This window comes from Embiotoca jacksoni, unplaced genomic scaffold, assembly GCF_022577435.1.
Source record: "Embiotoca jacksoni isolate LCO1_2020_lvr unplaced genomic scaffold, fEmbJac1.0.p SCAF_1, whole genome shotgun sequence".
In the NCBI taxonomy this organism is placed as follows: Eukaryota; Metazoa; Chordata; class Actinopteri; family Embiotocidae; genus Embiotoca; species Embiotoca jacksoni.
This window is the reverse complement of record NW_027185229.1, coordinates 10,661,865-10,678,273: the sequence shown is the minus strand read 5'-3', so window position 1 is coordinate 10,678,273 and position 16,409 is coordinate 10,661,865. Positions and strand designations below refer to the sequence as shown.

General features: G+C 40.7%; 1 protein-coding gene across 3 annotated transcripts in view; it reads left to right on the top strand.

The window, feature by feature from the left end:
• The window catches only part of frmd4ba (FERM domain containing 4Ba), a 43,802-nt gene that overhangs the window by 17,014 nt on the left and 10,379 nt on the right, over positions 1-16,409 (top strand). Inside the window, exons 1-11 of one of the 3 annotated variants that reach the window (XM_069163667.1) lie at positions 23-322; positions 4,444-4,509; positions 4,661-4,755; positions 4,905-4,997; positions 5,355-5,439; positions 6,944-7,000; positions 7,389-7,411; positions 11,452-11,535; positions 12,243-12,308; positions 12,845-12,902; positions 13,485-13,571. In XM_069163667.1, coding sequence (XP_069019768.1) covers positions 161-322; positions 4,444-4,509; positions 4,661-4,755; positions 4,905-4,997; positions 5,355-5,439; positions 6,944-7,000; positions 7,389-7,411; positions 11,452-11,535; positions 12,243-12,308; positions 12,845-12,902; positions 13,485-13,571 — 876 coding nt within the window. In that variant the 5' untranslated portion in view covers positions 23-160. Of the gene's footprint in view, positions 1-22; positions 323-4,443; positions 4,510-4,660; positions 4,756-4,904; positions 4,998-5,354; positions 5,440-6,943; positions 7,001-7,388; positions 7,412-11,451; positions 11,536-12,242; positions 12,309-12,844; positions 12,903-13,484; positions 13,572-16,409 lie in introns of those variants that run through there. The other 2 variants (XM_069163715.1, XM_069163735.1) reach the window with 2 other exon arrangements.

The following is a 16,409-nucleotide window of genomic DNA, read 5'->3' as shown; positions in this document are numbered from 1 at the left end:
GGAGACATAGTAGACTAGTGTGTGTGTGCTGGAGTGTAGATGCTCCTTTCAGCTTGTTGCTCTGGAGCAAGACAAAGTGGTCTGCAGATCATCCCCTCTACTGGTTCTAAAAGCGTGAGGTGTCATCAGTCGTTGCCGACAGGAGAAAGGGCACTGAGCCATGGCTGTGCGCATCATACGCGGAATGGAAGACCTGGTGGCATCGGGCAGCCAGCTCGTCTGGAGCCTGGCACATCAGACACTGACAAGGTGGTACAATCGTGGGCTGATGCCATGCAGACGCTTCCTAGAAGCCTGGTTCAGGATTGGAAAGTGCTATCAGGTATGACAGCTCCTTGAGCAGCATAAATAAATTCTGTAAAGAAAACAATGACTTTATTTATAGCAGATTTGAGTGGTTGCCTTATAGATAGCATTTGTGGTTAATTAGTGAAAATTTGTATGGCTCAACTTTCCCTGAGTGCAGTGACTTAGTACTTTTTTCTCATCTGGCTCATTAGGGTATGCATGTGTTTATTTGTATGAATGTGAGGAGGCGCAGGCTGCCTCTCGATGAGTCACAAAGTCAGATTTTTAACAACAATCCCTCTCCCTGCACATATGGCACTCATCTGAAAAGCAGCACGACCGATCGTTTGATCTTCCTTGTCTGGCTCAAGAGGAAAACGTTCAAAGTTGTCTTTGAAATACATTGTTGGTGGAGAAGCTGAACATTGCCAGTGTGGTTTACACATCTTCCTTGGATAGTGTAAACTTGAAAGTGGTCAGGATTCTCTGTTTTGTTTTTTGCCAGCATGCTGCCATGTGATGGTATACAACACAAATTCCCCTCTCTGACATCTTTTAAAAGAACATCTAAAGCTGTTCTCTCTTTTTCATTTAATTTTAAAGCCATAGACCACAATTGTTGTTGTTTTTCTCCTTTCAGAATCACTTACTGTATAGACAGTAGTGGAATATTGTTTTCAGAACGCTGTCTTCAGTAAAAGTATAACCCAAATTAGTTTCATTAGCTCTGAACAAAAAAATAATCAGGTATCAATAATTTAACATGTAGAAATATTTTGTCTGCTTCAATGCATCATGTTTTATGAGCTGATCATACTGTATGTCACGTAATTAAACATTTTAATCTAACATTTTAATCTAAGTGTGGTAGAGTGAAAGGTGCCATATTCCTTTTGAAATGTTGAAGGTAGAGTGCACCAAAGTTTCATTTAAGTACAACAAATAAATGTAAGAGTTACTTTCTGCCACTGTACATTTATACTTTTATTCCCCACCTTGGCTTGTGGTTTCTTTGAGTCAATGGGAGAACTGGAGAAGGTTATAGACCTGGTCAAAGCTGCAGGGTGGGCCCACTTGAGCCTGAGCAGGTCAGTGGGCCAAAGGTCGTGTGAAGAGAGGACCATCGATGCTCCTTGCCTGTAATGACAGGGCTTCAGGGCAATGACCTCCCCGACACAGTCGTGACCTTTTTCTTTTGTTTTGTTTTTTATCACCGGGTACCTTGCTCCTCACTTCAGTTGCACTGAAGGCAGTGGTTTCTGTCAGCTTTTGAAAAATACAAAATGAATAGTAGTGTTGCTGGAGTGCACCTCATTAAGTTTGTGAATATTCTACAGGAAAGATTGTAGGGAGTGTTTTTGGCACCTCATTTGATACACTTACACAGGGAGAAAAGACTTAATAAGGGATTTTGAGTCACATGAACAGTTTCTGATGGTGAATCTAAAATTCAATGGCGAAATGTGAGCTTGAAGTCAGACTGTTAACTAAAGGCCTTTGTCCATGTTTTGATGTCATTGGCTTACAACAATACAGCATTGACAAATAGGCTCTTGGAAGGATTGTGGCCTGGACAGCCACACCAACTCATGAAAGGGTTGCTATAGTGCTTAATCCTTGTTTAAATAATACAAAATCTTCCTATTTAAGGCCAATCACTTAGAGATGTGATTTTCAGTAGTTCTTCTTTTTTTTTCCTATTTTTGACAGTAACAAAGATTCTTGCCTCCTCTGGACCACTGAGACACGAAGCTGAAAAATGCCCCCCTGTGAAGCTCGCATCATACTTGGACATGCAGCACAAGGATTGAGCATTATGTTACAATCTGGGACTTGAGAGCAAAGTTAGCAGAACACCAGTTGGCATGACTGCAAACACAAGCCTTTGTTGAGAATTACAACTCTGCCCAAAGAAGGGTAAATCTGATTGAGGTTTAGGGCGTTGCAAAAACAACCAAGTGGAAAAGCTTGCTGTATAAAAGTGAAATGACAGCTCTGTTGTGGTGTCGAGAACAATATGCCCTGGTAGATAAAGGTTTAGCACTGTGCCAGAAGGCGTCTTCCCGCCCTGTGGTCGCACTGACTGGACGTCAATATGATGACCCTCACTTTCCACCACAGAGGCAAAACTAGTTTGATGCCACATGTTTTTCTCTGAAGTCACAGAAATAAAAGGCGTCCAGGATGCGTTCACTGGCACAAAACAGTCTCCAGTCAACACGAGCACACATTCTTGGCATTGGTTCTACCTGGTGTTACTGAGATCAGTCAGCAAAATACTGTTGTTACTACTGTAACCAAGAGGTACACAGCTTTTTTCTGTCTATGGATTAATTTCCCAGCTACAAAAAGGCAAACATTTTTAAACAAAAATGAAACAAACCCTTTCTGATGGGGGCTCTAATTTTGTGGATCTATTCGATGATGACACTTGCTCTCTCAGTGAGCTGATTTTAAGTGAAACTTTGCAGTTTTTGAAAGACTAAATAACATTTAATCGGAATTGGAGGTTCTGGTAGGTGGACTTTGTGACCATCGGACAGAGCCAGGCTTGGTGTTTTCCCCTTTTTCCAGTCTTTGTGCTAAGCTAAACTAAGCTAAGCTAACTGGCTGCTTCTTTGGAGCTTTATATTAACTTTACAGAAAAGAGAGTGGAATCAATCCTCTCGTCCAACTCTCAATAAGAAACAAAAGGACTGATTAAACAGCTGCTGCCCATGTTGGTTAAAGTGGGTATACATTTATTTTACAACTCAAATAATTACAGAGGCATAAGGCATATAATGTCTGAACACAGGGACATGAATACAATATAAGGTCACAGTCCACGACGCTAAGTTACTCAAAAGTTTCTACATTATTTAATTGATCGTAATGACAGCTGGAGTAGCTATAGAGATTGTTTTACGTCATCATGACTTGTACAGAGAAATTCAGAATATTTGTAAATAGTGGTGGAAAGTAACTAAATACTCGAGCAGCCTACTGTACTTATACTGTAGGTACAATTTGGAGGTAGGCCTACTTGAGTACTTCCATCTAATGCTACTTTATTCTTCCCCTCCACTACACTTAGAGGAAAATATTGTACTTTCTACTCCAATACATTTATTAAACAGCTTTAGTTATATTTTTTTTACCTAAAATATAAGATCAATTGCTGTATATGCATTATTATTCAACGATTAGATGCTTCACCAATCATCTGTTTAAATGAGCTCAACAGTATATGTCAATGACATAGTATTTCAGTAATGTATAGCCTATATGATAAATATAACGCTCTAAGCTGGGCCAATTTGCATCATGAGTACTTTTGCTTTTGATATTTTAAGTACATTTTGCTGATAGTACGCTACTTATTTAATTTTTACCTCCGCAAGATTTTGAGTATGACTTAGTTTTAGTTAATTTTACTTAAGTAAAAGATTTAAGTACTCCTTCCACCACTGGAAATATCAGAACCTAACAGTTTAACACTGAAATACGACTTGATTATGATTGTTCATTAAACAATAATATTTTACTGTGCTCTGCTTATCAAGGCAGTTCTGCTGACTTCAACAGAATGAATCTTAAAACCATTCATTGTAAACAATAGAGTCGGAATTCAATCAAACTCTGGACCAGGATTTCATTGTCTTTTAGTTGTTGTTATTTTACCAGAGAAGAAAATGTGGGATGATGATGATATTTCAAGGATTTTTTTTTTTTTTTCATTAGACCAGTGTTTGATTCAGAAGAAGGATGTGTGGGTGAAAAGGACAACAGTGTGATATGGGATCATAATGGCTAAACAATCTACTTTACAACACTTTAAAATTCACCTTGCCCTTATTTAGGACTGAAATATGGCTTTTGCACTTTTAAAAATATTTTAAGCAAATGAGGATCTTGTAAGGACTTTGATCTTTCAGTGCATGGATGCCCGCCTGGTGGCTCCTCTTACCTATTCATTCAACACAAAGCCAAACATGACACTGAAGTGAGTCATCGTTCAACTCCTTAGAAAGAGGGAAGCATTTCATCCCATGGCTGAACCAGTGGAAGCACAGCTTTGAATGGAGAGGCACAGGTGCAGGTGGAGACATTGTGCTTTTGCAGTGTTATCTTGCAGGAGCTGTCATGACTGATATCATTTATTTTCCCCTGCAGATGACAGAGGGACGTCTCTGCCAGGTTCACCTCCTCGATGGCAGGAAGCTGGAGCTGCTGGTTCAGGTAGCTCATCTGCTCAATTTATTTTTTAAATGGAATTTTCAAACATGTTCATTAGTTTTCCCCCTTCTGTAATTTTTCGTTGTGTTTTTCCATTCATAACACAATGCTGTGATTTAAATTGAGATAACGTATTGCATCCAAAACCTTCCAGCCCAAGCTCTTATCCCGAGAGCTGCTAGATTTGGTGGCCTCACATTTTAACCTGAAAGAGAAAGAATACTTTGGATTGAGCTTCATAGATGACACGTAAGTTTATCTCCTCTTGCAAGACACATAAAAGTGCATCAGGCTAGAAGTTAGTTCTCATGTGTATCAATGTGAAAAAGGAGGGAAAAGAAAAAATAATAAGATATCAGTGTTGCTAACATATGATTTATTCTTTTAACCCTGCTCAGTGGCCAGAATAACTGGCTCCAGCTGGATCGTAAAGTCCTCGATCATGACTTCTCCAAGATTTCAGGGCCTTTGGAACTCAAGTTCCTTGTGAGGTGAGTGCTCTCCCTGCAGCTTGGCATATGTGGAATAAGAGTGATTTATCAGAAACATCAGCTTATACAGGCCATTGTAAATATATTTTTTACTGTACATATAAGACAGAGTTGTGAATAATCATAGCCTATTTTTAAGGAAGTTGGTGAGAGCTTCATAGTCTCGTTCAGAGCCAAAGCTTGTCCCAACCAGCAGGTGGCAATGATAGAACACAGTTCACGTCTTGCTGTGTGACTGCCAAAAAACATTACTCTATTGAATATGATAAAGGATGTAGATGATGCTGAAATACTGGAAAAATGCATTGACATTATAGTTAAAGTGAGTCTTGCTGACCCAAAATAAACTCTTTGCAGGTTTTACATTGAGAAGATCACCTTCTTGAAAGACAACAGAACAGTGGAGCTGTTCTTCCTCAACGCTAAATCTTTAGTGTTCAATGTAAGTCTTTTATATATAGATATATATATATATATTACATTTATATATACCCTAACCAAACTTGGTATTCAATTAAGTCACAGATAATAATACACAATATATGTTTGTGTTATAAACAGCTGCATAATTTAACTATTGATTAATCATCAGTCATGTTGGTTAATACCACAGACTTAGCAGAGAGAAACATTTGATTTGATCGAGGTGTCAAAGTCAAATAATCAATATTGTGCAAATATTTTTGCCAATACTATATTGATTATGTACAACACTGTCTACAGACTTACTATAGCACCTTTTTAACATCCATTGCTTCAGAGAAATTGTAAAAATGTCATATTTTAATAGAAAATACATACAGTTTTAATTTCATAACTCCACACATTATGCCCTTGTTTCCTCTCTTTTGTTTTTTATGCCGAATTTTAATGCATACAATACTTTTTTTTTTTATAATATTCTCTTGAATGTGGTTGTGTGTCTCAATATGAGCCCCACAGCCCCTCAAAATCACACACTAACATGCCAAATGAAGTCACAAATGCAGTAACAAAGTGTTGCTTTCCATTGCTGTTGAAAATGTTTCCAATATTATTTTAAGTTGTTTAACTTGTCATACAAGTTATATGTTATTGTTTAGCAATAATTCAAACATAACAAAGACCTTTGCAACAGTACAGCTTAATAAAACATGACATACACGGGCCAACATTTAGGGATATGATAAGGTCAGAGCCCAAGACACTAAATCCATTTGTCACCATTTAAAGACTCTCCTCGCCACGAGACCAGAGTATCAAAGGTCCACAGACATTTTTCTTAAAAAAATTAAATAAAAACCAAAACACAGGTAAAAAAATGAAACAATAATGCCAGTTATTTATGCCCATGAATATCAATTAAAAATTTTTTTACGAGCTATGTATCAGCATTCGGAAATGTACTATTAAACCTTATAAAGTTTAGTGGATTATAAAATGTCACGACATTGTTTTTTTTCCCAGAAGTGTAGAGGGGAAGGGGAACATCCAACTGTACGAGGAGCCCTGAAGGCAGCACGTAATCAAACGTTGCAGTGCAGTTTTGTTTTTTTTTTTCGCGGGGAGAGCAGACCGGTCACCATGGGAGACGGAGACTGTTGAACCTGCTTTCGGACCGTACCACTTTACAGAGGGGTCTATAACTTCAGGCAGGATCTTTTTTGAAGTAGGCTTTCTACGAACCAGTTTGTGTTTTACTTCTTACGGAAAATGGTCGAACAACTCAGCAGCTGAGAAACGTATATAAAAAAAAAAACAATCCCTTTCACGTGTAGTTTTAAACACCGTATTGTCTCTGCGGCAGTGGTTCAGTCGGTAACGGTGGGACCGAGGTACGGGACGGGAAGATTTTCTCTCAAGTCAAGTGCTTCAGACAGGCTGCACTTTGTGTGTGTGTATGTTGTTGTTGTTTTTTGTAAGAACTGTGCCACTTCTTTTTTTTTTGTGCCTCTTTTTTAAAACAGGAAACCATCGAATTGGAGAGTGAGAATGTTTTCAAATTAGCCGCATTCGCATTGCAGGTAAGAAAGCTTTTGTCGCAGCCTTTCCAAAGCTGAAATTTTGTCACTCACCCCAAATGTGAATGAAGACGGTCGAGACATTAGAAAACAGTTGTCTCTTGACGGGGCTGAGGTCGGAGCTATTGTCAAAGAAACTGACCATTTATATCAATATTAACCTCTAAAAAAAAAAGAGTCTGTGCCTCGAGCACGTTGTTCGCCTTCAGTTATTAGTAAATTCAATTATATTTTAATTTAATGTGCAGACGTTAAATCTTACACCCTTGAGTATGTTGTGCAGGCAGCACAATGTGCTCAGTATTATCAAGCATACTGGTCAACTTAGTGGGTGCTGAATGTTTTTTTTTTAATCACGCCAGTACTAACTACAATATATTCTCATTTTTAGGAGGCCAAGGGAGATTACACCAGGTAAGACTTTATTAATAGTATACAGTTAAATCTTTTGAAATAAGGTCTGTCTTTGTCACAACAAGCAGATCTTGTATTTTAAGTTTTGAGTGACAAATACACCACAATTAATTCGTAAATGGGATTTCATTCCTGATCAAGTTTATCTACATATGCAATGTTTTGTGGACTGACATAAAATATAGATTATTTTTGTTTTGTTTTGTTATGTTATATTGGCATACACAGGTACACATATGTAAACATTTTCATAAACTACAATCCACATTTGAATGAAAACTCTGCGCAAGCTACGAAGTGTTTGCTGCTGTACTTTATCAAGGAAACGGTGTCTACCGTGTGGTTTGGTCAATTCCCAGTGTGTAAACGATGACTGTCTGTTAATGTACAACTTCACTGGCTGAGATTGGTTTTTTTTTATGTTGGACTTCCTTCAGTTAATAATTTCTTTGATTTTGCTCTTGTGACATTGAACTGAACCCCTGCTGGCTTGCAGCCATCCACATGGTCCGAACTTTAAAGTCAGAATACTCGCAGTCACACTATTGTCTATTCACGACGTAATGTGTTTGAACTTTCCACATGCAGAAAACTTCACAGAGTCAGTTCGTTCTGACATGTTGTGATTGCATTATCTCTGAGTAAATGTCACATACCCTGACAAACATGACCTGTGTGACACACGTACTAACGCAAGGACGTAGTGTGCAGGATTTGGTCGATGACACTGGTGAGAGATTCTGCACAAAAGCTCCATAATCCGTTCACTAGAGTTGATCATGTTTTCATACTGGGCCTTGCTCTCACAGGCTTGACCTGCTGATAAGGTATGTTTTTTTTGTGTGTTTTTTTTTGCTAGGCATAAGAATGAAAGGCCTTAGCTGCCATTAGTAAACACTACTTTGTGTGATGGAGTGGCTGAGCAGGTTGAAGCAGCAGCACCTGTGTGTTGTCTCTGTGCTTTGCCTCTAAAGGCCTCTCTGGCCATTATGCAAACACAAAGATTTGTGCTCCGTAAGGAATAGTATGGTCTGAATGGTCATATATGCAATGCTGAAAATGCAGTTTGACCTCTTGTCAAACTATTTCCTTTGTTCTCCTGCAAAAAAGAGGAGTGCAGCTTGGCTGCATCTGGCTGTGCTCTGTTATTGATAAACACAACTGACCTGGTAAATATTAATTGCTATTCATCGCCGCTTCAGTGCAGATTTATGCCTCAGATTTATGAGTTACAGCTACTTTACAATAAAGTGCAGGGTGCACTGTGCAATCTGAACTTTCAGTTCATGTGGGGGTGTGGGGATGGGCTGCACTTTGTCCTGACTCTGAAAGCACAATACAAGACAACTGGCCAACAAATCTGTTAGAATCAATGAGGATGGAATTGTGTCCAAAATCTAAATCAAGCTGTCTTTTTCTTTATTTGCACAGACACTGCTTTCCACATGCTCATTCTGATTATGTTTCCTAGATATTAAGTTGAAAAACACTTTGCACACTTGTTTTGTTTCACTGGACAACTAATACAGGAATATAATCTGTCTCCTTCTGTGGCAAAATATGTAGAGAATGCAAAGTAAAGATGTTTTCTCCAGACTTCTCTTGAGTATAGCACTCCCTCCCCAATATCTACCACTGTTATTGTAGTGGTGCATCCCCCGCTGTCCCGTGGCAGTATTTCCCATCCCTGTTAGTGATCTCCTTTATTTCCATTTCTTTGAGAGAACTGTCCCAGTAAATCCCCTCATGAAGCATACCATATAAATGTGTCTCTTCCACACTGTATCAGCAAAGTGTCCTGGAGCAGTAAGATTAGCTGTGGAGGAGTCAGGGAGCCCTCCTCCTTCGGCCAGCCGCCTTAAGAGGGATGAGCCAGACTCACTGTCCAATTGCAGACAACTTGGCTCCAGGAGGACTGACTGTAGTCATGTTATTGTGGTGGTGGTGGCCAGCCCCCTGCTGTGCATTGAGTTAATGCACCATCAGGTTTTTCATTGTACTTGTACTGTGTTAGCATTCCCTCTGCTATGTTAATATTGCATTGTAGTTTATATTGCCAGACTAATTCACATTGTTATTGCTGTTGGCTCCCACCAGCGGCAGATATAATACACACTGAGTGCAACAAGTTGCAACTGCTCTCTTGGGGTTGATGGGAGGGATTGTAGTAAACGTAAGGATTCACTGAATCGATTGATGTCTTTAATTACGCCTTACAGTTTTAATGGCAACTGGGGGATTTTTAGTTCGGAGTTTCAGACATTTGTCTCCTCCAGCACGTATTAACTGCAAGTGATTCTAAATTAAATCCTGTTTCAGTTGTGTTCATAATGTACTACACATGAGCTAATATTACACCCTGTTAGTTTTTGTCCTCAGTTCTATTTGCAGGTATAGCCTGTAGTTAGTGGTTCATTCACAGCAACCAGCTCTCTCATTGTGCTCCCTCCCAAGTCACTATGTCTCCGTCCTGTGGAATAGCTGACACATGAGTATTATCTCTCCCACAGTGGGTAGGCTGCGCTGGGCTGGGCTGTACCGGGTGTAGGAATTGCCCCCATGCTGCAGGCTGCAGGAAGATAACAGACGTAGTAATGAATTCCAGATTGCTGACACGGCAGCGCGGCTGCAGAGTAGATCACCCCGACAACACCAGGGCCCAGCTCCCCATAAAATGTATGCCATCAAACACGCCGCTAAATGCCGTGGCAGCAAAACCCAGTCAACCTAGGAGAGGTAGCTACAGGAAAGAGTGATTCAAGGGTCTCTGCCCTTGTAGCGGCTCACCCTTGTTTTTGTTTAGTAAGCTCGTTCACATAACTGGATCATTATGGTGCCGTCCTACCACGTCACGGGTGTTAGATTCTATTACTCTTTGAAGAAGACTTAAATTCATGCCCATAAAGTCAACGTAAGGTCAAATGGCAATCAGTTTAAAATCATCCAATAGTCTTGTTTTTTATATTGAGATTATTGTGTTAGACTTATCTGGTAGAGGAGCTGAAGATGCTCTAATAGGTTTATATTACACATGGTCTGACCTACACATTAAAACCCAGTATGAGAGGCCACGGACTGTTTTATAACAGCGCCAGGCTATACAATGCGTTTCAACACAGGCAGACGCTGCCAAGTGCTTGTGAATGGCTTTTGTTCAGGCCTCCACTGGACTGCCCCACCAAGCCCGAGCTGTTTTTGTCCGGCAGAAACTGTAGACCCAGGGCTCCGTCCTACATGAGCTTGGAGTGACTAATAGTTCATTATCACAGAACTTGACTGTGACAAACATCACACTTTGTCTGTACAGCAACTATGCCTGTTGCATCTACCATGTAGCTCCGTTGGCTAATCTGTGACGGTGAATTACAATACAGAGGATAACTGTGAAGTATGTTACTGCAGAGAACCTGCAAGAAATGACTTTGATATTTTTTTAAAAACGATTTCTGTCCAATCCTCTTAATAGACTCCTTATGACTCAAAGGCTCTGCATGTGCGTTTGTAAGTTAAGTCTGGCAAGACATGAGTGGAGCTCAAGTTCAGTCTTGGCGAGGAGCACTGCTCTTTATACTGCAGATAAGAAAGATGAAAACAATATCCTGACACTGCACCTTTTCAAAAGGTTTGCAGACATGAATTATTGCCATCATGCCTTATGATACAAATTCAAACCACACTGTAAAAGTTCAACCAGGTAGAGAAATATTTTCTTATCCTATTTTAGACTTTGCAAAGACTTACTTTTGCTTCCTTTATGATCAACGTGCTCGTGTGGAATGCTCATTTTAAGGCCATAACAGGACATTACGAACTTCAGAATGAGGTTTTAATACACATAGGAACTTGTAAGTAGATCGTAACGTGTTGCGTAAGACCACAATCAGTTAAAATTTCCATGCCTTACTTTGTCTTTCCCAGCTCAAAAAGAGAGGTGAAAAACTCTTTTTACTTCTCAGATCTAGAAAGGACACAATTATTATGAATGAATATAAATGAATGAATTTCTGTTTGTAAAGTTTGTGTGCGATTTACTTTTTCAGTGCTGACACTGCCACATCGGACCTGAAGCAGCTACCAGTTCTGCCCACCAGAGTTTTAAGAGAGCATCCATCTCTCAACTACTGGTAAGATATCTGAGCTCTTGTGGTCTCAGATAACCACAAAATGCTTGAGGGTGAGGGCTGGGTGGGTACGTTTTAAGTAGCCGTTTGGATGTTTGGGGTTCAGCCAATACCACAGCCCTTCCTTCAGAATATATGCTTACAATTCAGGCGTCAAATCTCCTCACTGGTCAGTAACACCTGGTTGTACAAAGCTGTGATTTCCCCAGAAGAGCAGTTTTAGGTGGGAAGGTGCGTACAGTCCTCCTGACTGTTACTTGGCAGAAGGTTTTGCATCTAATGGGGTGACTCATTAGTGCCTGGCTTGTGTTAATTACGTTTGCTCATTAGCCCTGAGAGCACTGGGGGGTGCTGACAGCCACTGACTGTCTGAAAGATTGCGGTCTGTCTGTTCAATCCACTTTGCTGTTGTTGCTGCTCTGCTTGGTCCTTCTCTGACTGTACGTGTCTGCTTCTCGTTTTGTGCGTTGGGCCGCAGTGCGTTTTCAATGTGCTATTAAAAGAGATGATTACAGTGGGAAGTAAATGGGATGCATTTGCAGGAGTGGTAGATGAGAGGCATCGGCAGGCCAGTAGGCCAGACTGCATTTTCTGCATGAGCAGACAGAATGTGTATCAGAGAAAGGCCCCAATCACAACAATCCCTCTGTGGCCAGAAAGTGTTACACTTGATGGATTATTCATTACATGTTTTATCTATCCATTTACAGTGAGGACAAAGTGACTGAACATTACAAGAAACTGAAAGGACTGACCCGAGGACAAGCCATTGTACAGTAAGTCTTAAAAACAAATATCATATTTTTGTAATGAAAAGTGACTTGCAAATAGACGTGTGTCTCTTATGCCTTACTGCCTCTGATCTCACAGTGTTTTCTCCAGCATCTACTTAAAGTTTATTCTTTACCCTCATGTGTCTGCGCTGTGGTGGCTGTTGTTTAAGAGGTGGCTGTCACCATGCCAGAATGTGTCATTAATTAGAGGAGGTGCTCTTAGAGTAGGCAGCCAGCCAGCCAGCCAGCCAGCCTTGGGAGGGTGTCTGTTGTCCACTGTGTTTTTTTTTTTTCCCCGGGACTGTAACTCTGGATCATTTACGCTCAGATGATTTGTGCCCTTGAACTGATCAATGGACTTTCCCCCCCCCTCTGTCACGGCCCTGAAACAAATCGATCGGCTTGCCACTGCAAATGACTGTGGCCTCTCAATGACTGTAGCTTAAATCCCGCTCTGTCTGTTGTATTACAGCCACCGGATGACAGTGATGAAGTGCAAGTGGCTGAATTTCTGTTAACCCGTTCCTCTTTCACTGAAGGTATCTGGCCCTGGTGGAGTCCCTGCCGACATATGGAGTCCATTATTACGCAGTGAAGGTAACAGCGGTGCTTTGAGTCATACATTAGCTTAACCTTTGAACAAGCACATGTCAGCATCTTCATTTCGTTTTCTGCATCTAATCTTTTTTTTTTTTTTTTGCTTGCTGCTGAAATTGTCAGCCTTTTCCTGTTTGAAATCTGTATGTTACTACAGGAGCACATAGACCTATGTTCTGTCTGGTTAGGTGGTGACAAACTGGCTTGTTCCAAAATCAACCCTTAAATAATTCAAACGAATTAAACCAAGGAAAGAGGAAACCATTGCAGCATGTTTAGTTTATCAAATTTCAAGCGATCCATCCATTCACCTTTTCTTACTTTTCCGCACCTCTATTGACTTTTTCCTCCCAAACCCTATGAAATCAAGGTGTCTGACGAGATCAAACAGCAGCGTTAAAATGACTCTGTCAGGCTTTCCGAGATTTTAAAGCCATACATGTATTTGATCTCTTCTCATGTTGCTATTGCTGTGAGCCTAATGGGGGTAATTGCTTTGGTAGCAGGCCTCATTTTATTCAAACTCCCACCAATAAAGCTTCCTCTAATGAGTGGGGGTGTGGGGTATGTGCTTTCATGCAGGACAAGCAAGGAATACCTTGGTGGCTGGGAGTCAGCTACAAAGGCATCGGCCAGTACGATTTGCAGGATAAGCTGAAACCCAGAAAGGTAGGTTGACCTCTTTTTTTGTTGTTTTTTTTACAGCTGCTCTATTTGCCTCAGGTGGGAAATTTGATACCAAATTACAGCCATTTGGAAAACATTTTCTTGTTTGTTGTTTTCTGTGCGTGGAGTTTATCCTCATCCCTGTCAAAGATCGGAGTTTAGGCCTTCTGGACTTTACAAATAAACTTGTCTTGGTTTTCTTACACGTGACATTTAATACTCAAACAAGTCAGTCATCACATGCAACGTTAACAGCACTTAACTTTGTGTAAGTATGTAATATTGAGCTCTATTGAAATGCTTTGCCAGTTGAAAACTCAGCTTTCTTCCCCACGTTTCTTGTTAGCCGGTTAATGATCCATCCAGACTGTAAATAGGCGTAATTAAAACCCTGGTTCCCATGCCAGTCAAGCGAAAGAGGAACACAGATGGAGAAAATATTTTGGTGTCAGTATGTGCTCAGTGCAGTCAAGGCTGTGTAAGTGTGAGAGCAAATACAATAAGGAACAATACTCTAAAGAGTGGAAAGGAGAGTTATTAAAGAGAAAAATAAAACAAACACCTACACTTAAGAAAACATTTTTGAATCGTCCTTTTTTGATTATAGAAGTTTATCATCAGGGAATTGCACAACACATGGACATTTAAATACCTGCTCTTACAACTCGTGTACCTCTGTAAATTGTAACTCGGTAAGTTATGTAGACTTTTGGACCACAAGCGACAAAAAAAAAACAACCTTTTCAACAATTATCTTAATTTTGTTTCACCCTAATTCAGACTAAGGTAGCTAAATAGAAGTGCTTCTTTAAAATATCAGGCTGCACATTTTTAGTGGATCTAAAGATACTCATCTTTCCCTGCAACTGTGCCACAACCTTTGAGTGTGTACTTGTCTGTAACTGCTGTTCCCTTTTGTTTGAGAGGTGTTGTTCAATAATGTCCCACCCGAGCATTTCTCTCCCACCTCTTTCATTAGACTCATCGTGGCTGTTGTTATGTGGCAGGGACCTGTTGACATAGCGGAGTGTGCTGTTACACTGAATACCGAGGCATTAATGGGCACAAGCACAGCGTGTCTCTCCTCGGCCCACCTAGTGGAGGTGTAATTATGATGCCCTGTGGGAAGCTGCAGGGCTCTAGGACAGCGGTTGGCGCACTGCCAGCCAAGTGTGTGTCTGTGGGTGTTTGGAGTTAGGGGGACACTGATGAGGGTGTTGGGGTGCTGAATGGGTTTATCAAAATTAGACTCTGCCTTTTCGAATTCCTCTACTCATGGAGGGGAGAGTCACGTGAGAACTTCACAAGAGTTTCCTGTTGTGGGGGGAAAAAATGCTGCCTTTTAAATGAAGTTGTGTGTTGACTTTCCTTTTGCCTCGAAGGGGACCTCCACATCTTGGGAATATTGATAGTGCTTCCTGTCTTAGTTCACAGCCCTTGTATTCAGCCCGGCCCATCCCTACTTGCCCTCTGCCCAGCCCCTCCCAGCATGTTGCATTCATTATGGTAATCTATGTGTGTGTGTGTCTTGGAGGGAACACAATTGATCAAACAACACAAAGCAGTTATCTGTGAAGGAGGCTAGGCCTGGATTTAGCATTACAACTAGTGGGAGGTCAGTTGACCACCAGTGCAATTAGAAATTGACTGTAGAGTGCTGTGAAAAAGTTTCACACCCTTAAAAATACAGTAATGGTGCTTTCAAAAATGCAATGAATAGTTTTTAATTCTTCTTCTAACTTAAGTAGGAGGATGGCTGTGTTTAGCATCACTGTCGCTCTGCAGAAAAGGACTAATGCTTCCTTGATGTAATTCTGTGATAAATCCGAATCTAATCATCTACAGTGGCTTAAACGTTTCCTCCGCACTGTACATTTTTGTTATTCTTTAAATTTGATAGAAATGTTTGAAAGCAGCTCCGATAGTTTAACCTCACATCCTCTCCTCTGCAAAATGCCAGTTTGATTGCTCCTCACTGAATAGCTTGAAACTCAAAAGCCTCGTCTCCCTGCTGTGTTGTAGAGAAGTGACACATTTAGCAATGTGAATACCCTGTCATTTCCATTATGCACATGTTCAGTGTATATAGCACATGTAGATCAAAAGCATAGATGATGTCTCCCAAAGATCTGGTAGGGGACATAAGAAGGAATAGAAGAACCGACATTTTATTTAGGAAGAGAATTAAACACCAGGAACAAAAGTGGAGCTCCACAGCAGCGCGTGTTTCTGAGACATTCAATTGGACGGAAGCAGATGGTCAAGACTGAATTCATGAATTAAACCGGGAGACTTTTCTGTCTGTCTGTCTTTCTCTCTATCACCGGGGCTCTCTCCAAGCATTAAATGCGACCACAAGCTGGGCCACATATACGATAAGTCAGCAGAACCAATACAAATCTTCAGTTTATTATGGAGGACAGCGTCGGTATGGTATGAAAGACCTGAGAAATAACAACCTTCTTCTTTGTCACTTATATTTTCAACTTCCTTCATCTTGAATCAGAGCAGGCTAAAGTTCCTTCCGGTGTCTTCCATGTGTGCAATTCCCACAACTTTGAGCTGTGTGTCATGTTGTGGACACAGAGGAAATGCAGCCAGCCAGAGCTGGTATGTGACGTGCTATGTGAAGGGTGGGGCAGATCTTTTTCTGTACGGGCATGTGAGTCAGGGCCCTTGACACATTTTCATCCACGTATGATTTTGTGGACTAGTGGCCTGGGGGGGTCCTCGGGTTGTGGGTGTGAGCTGGATCTGAACAGCCTGATCCCATCTGAAACCACAGGCATTTCTGGCACACTTCCACCTGCCTATAATGAGACATTTGGCGAAAACAAGGGA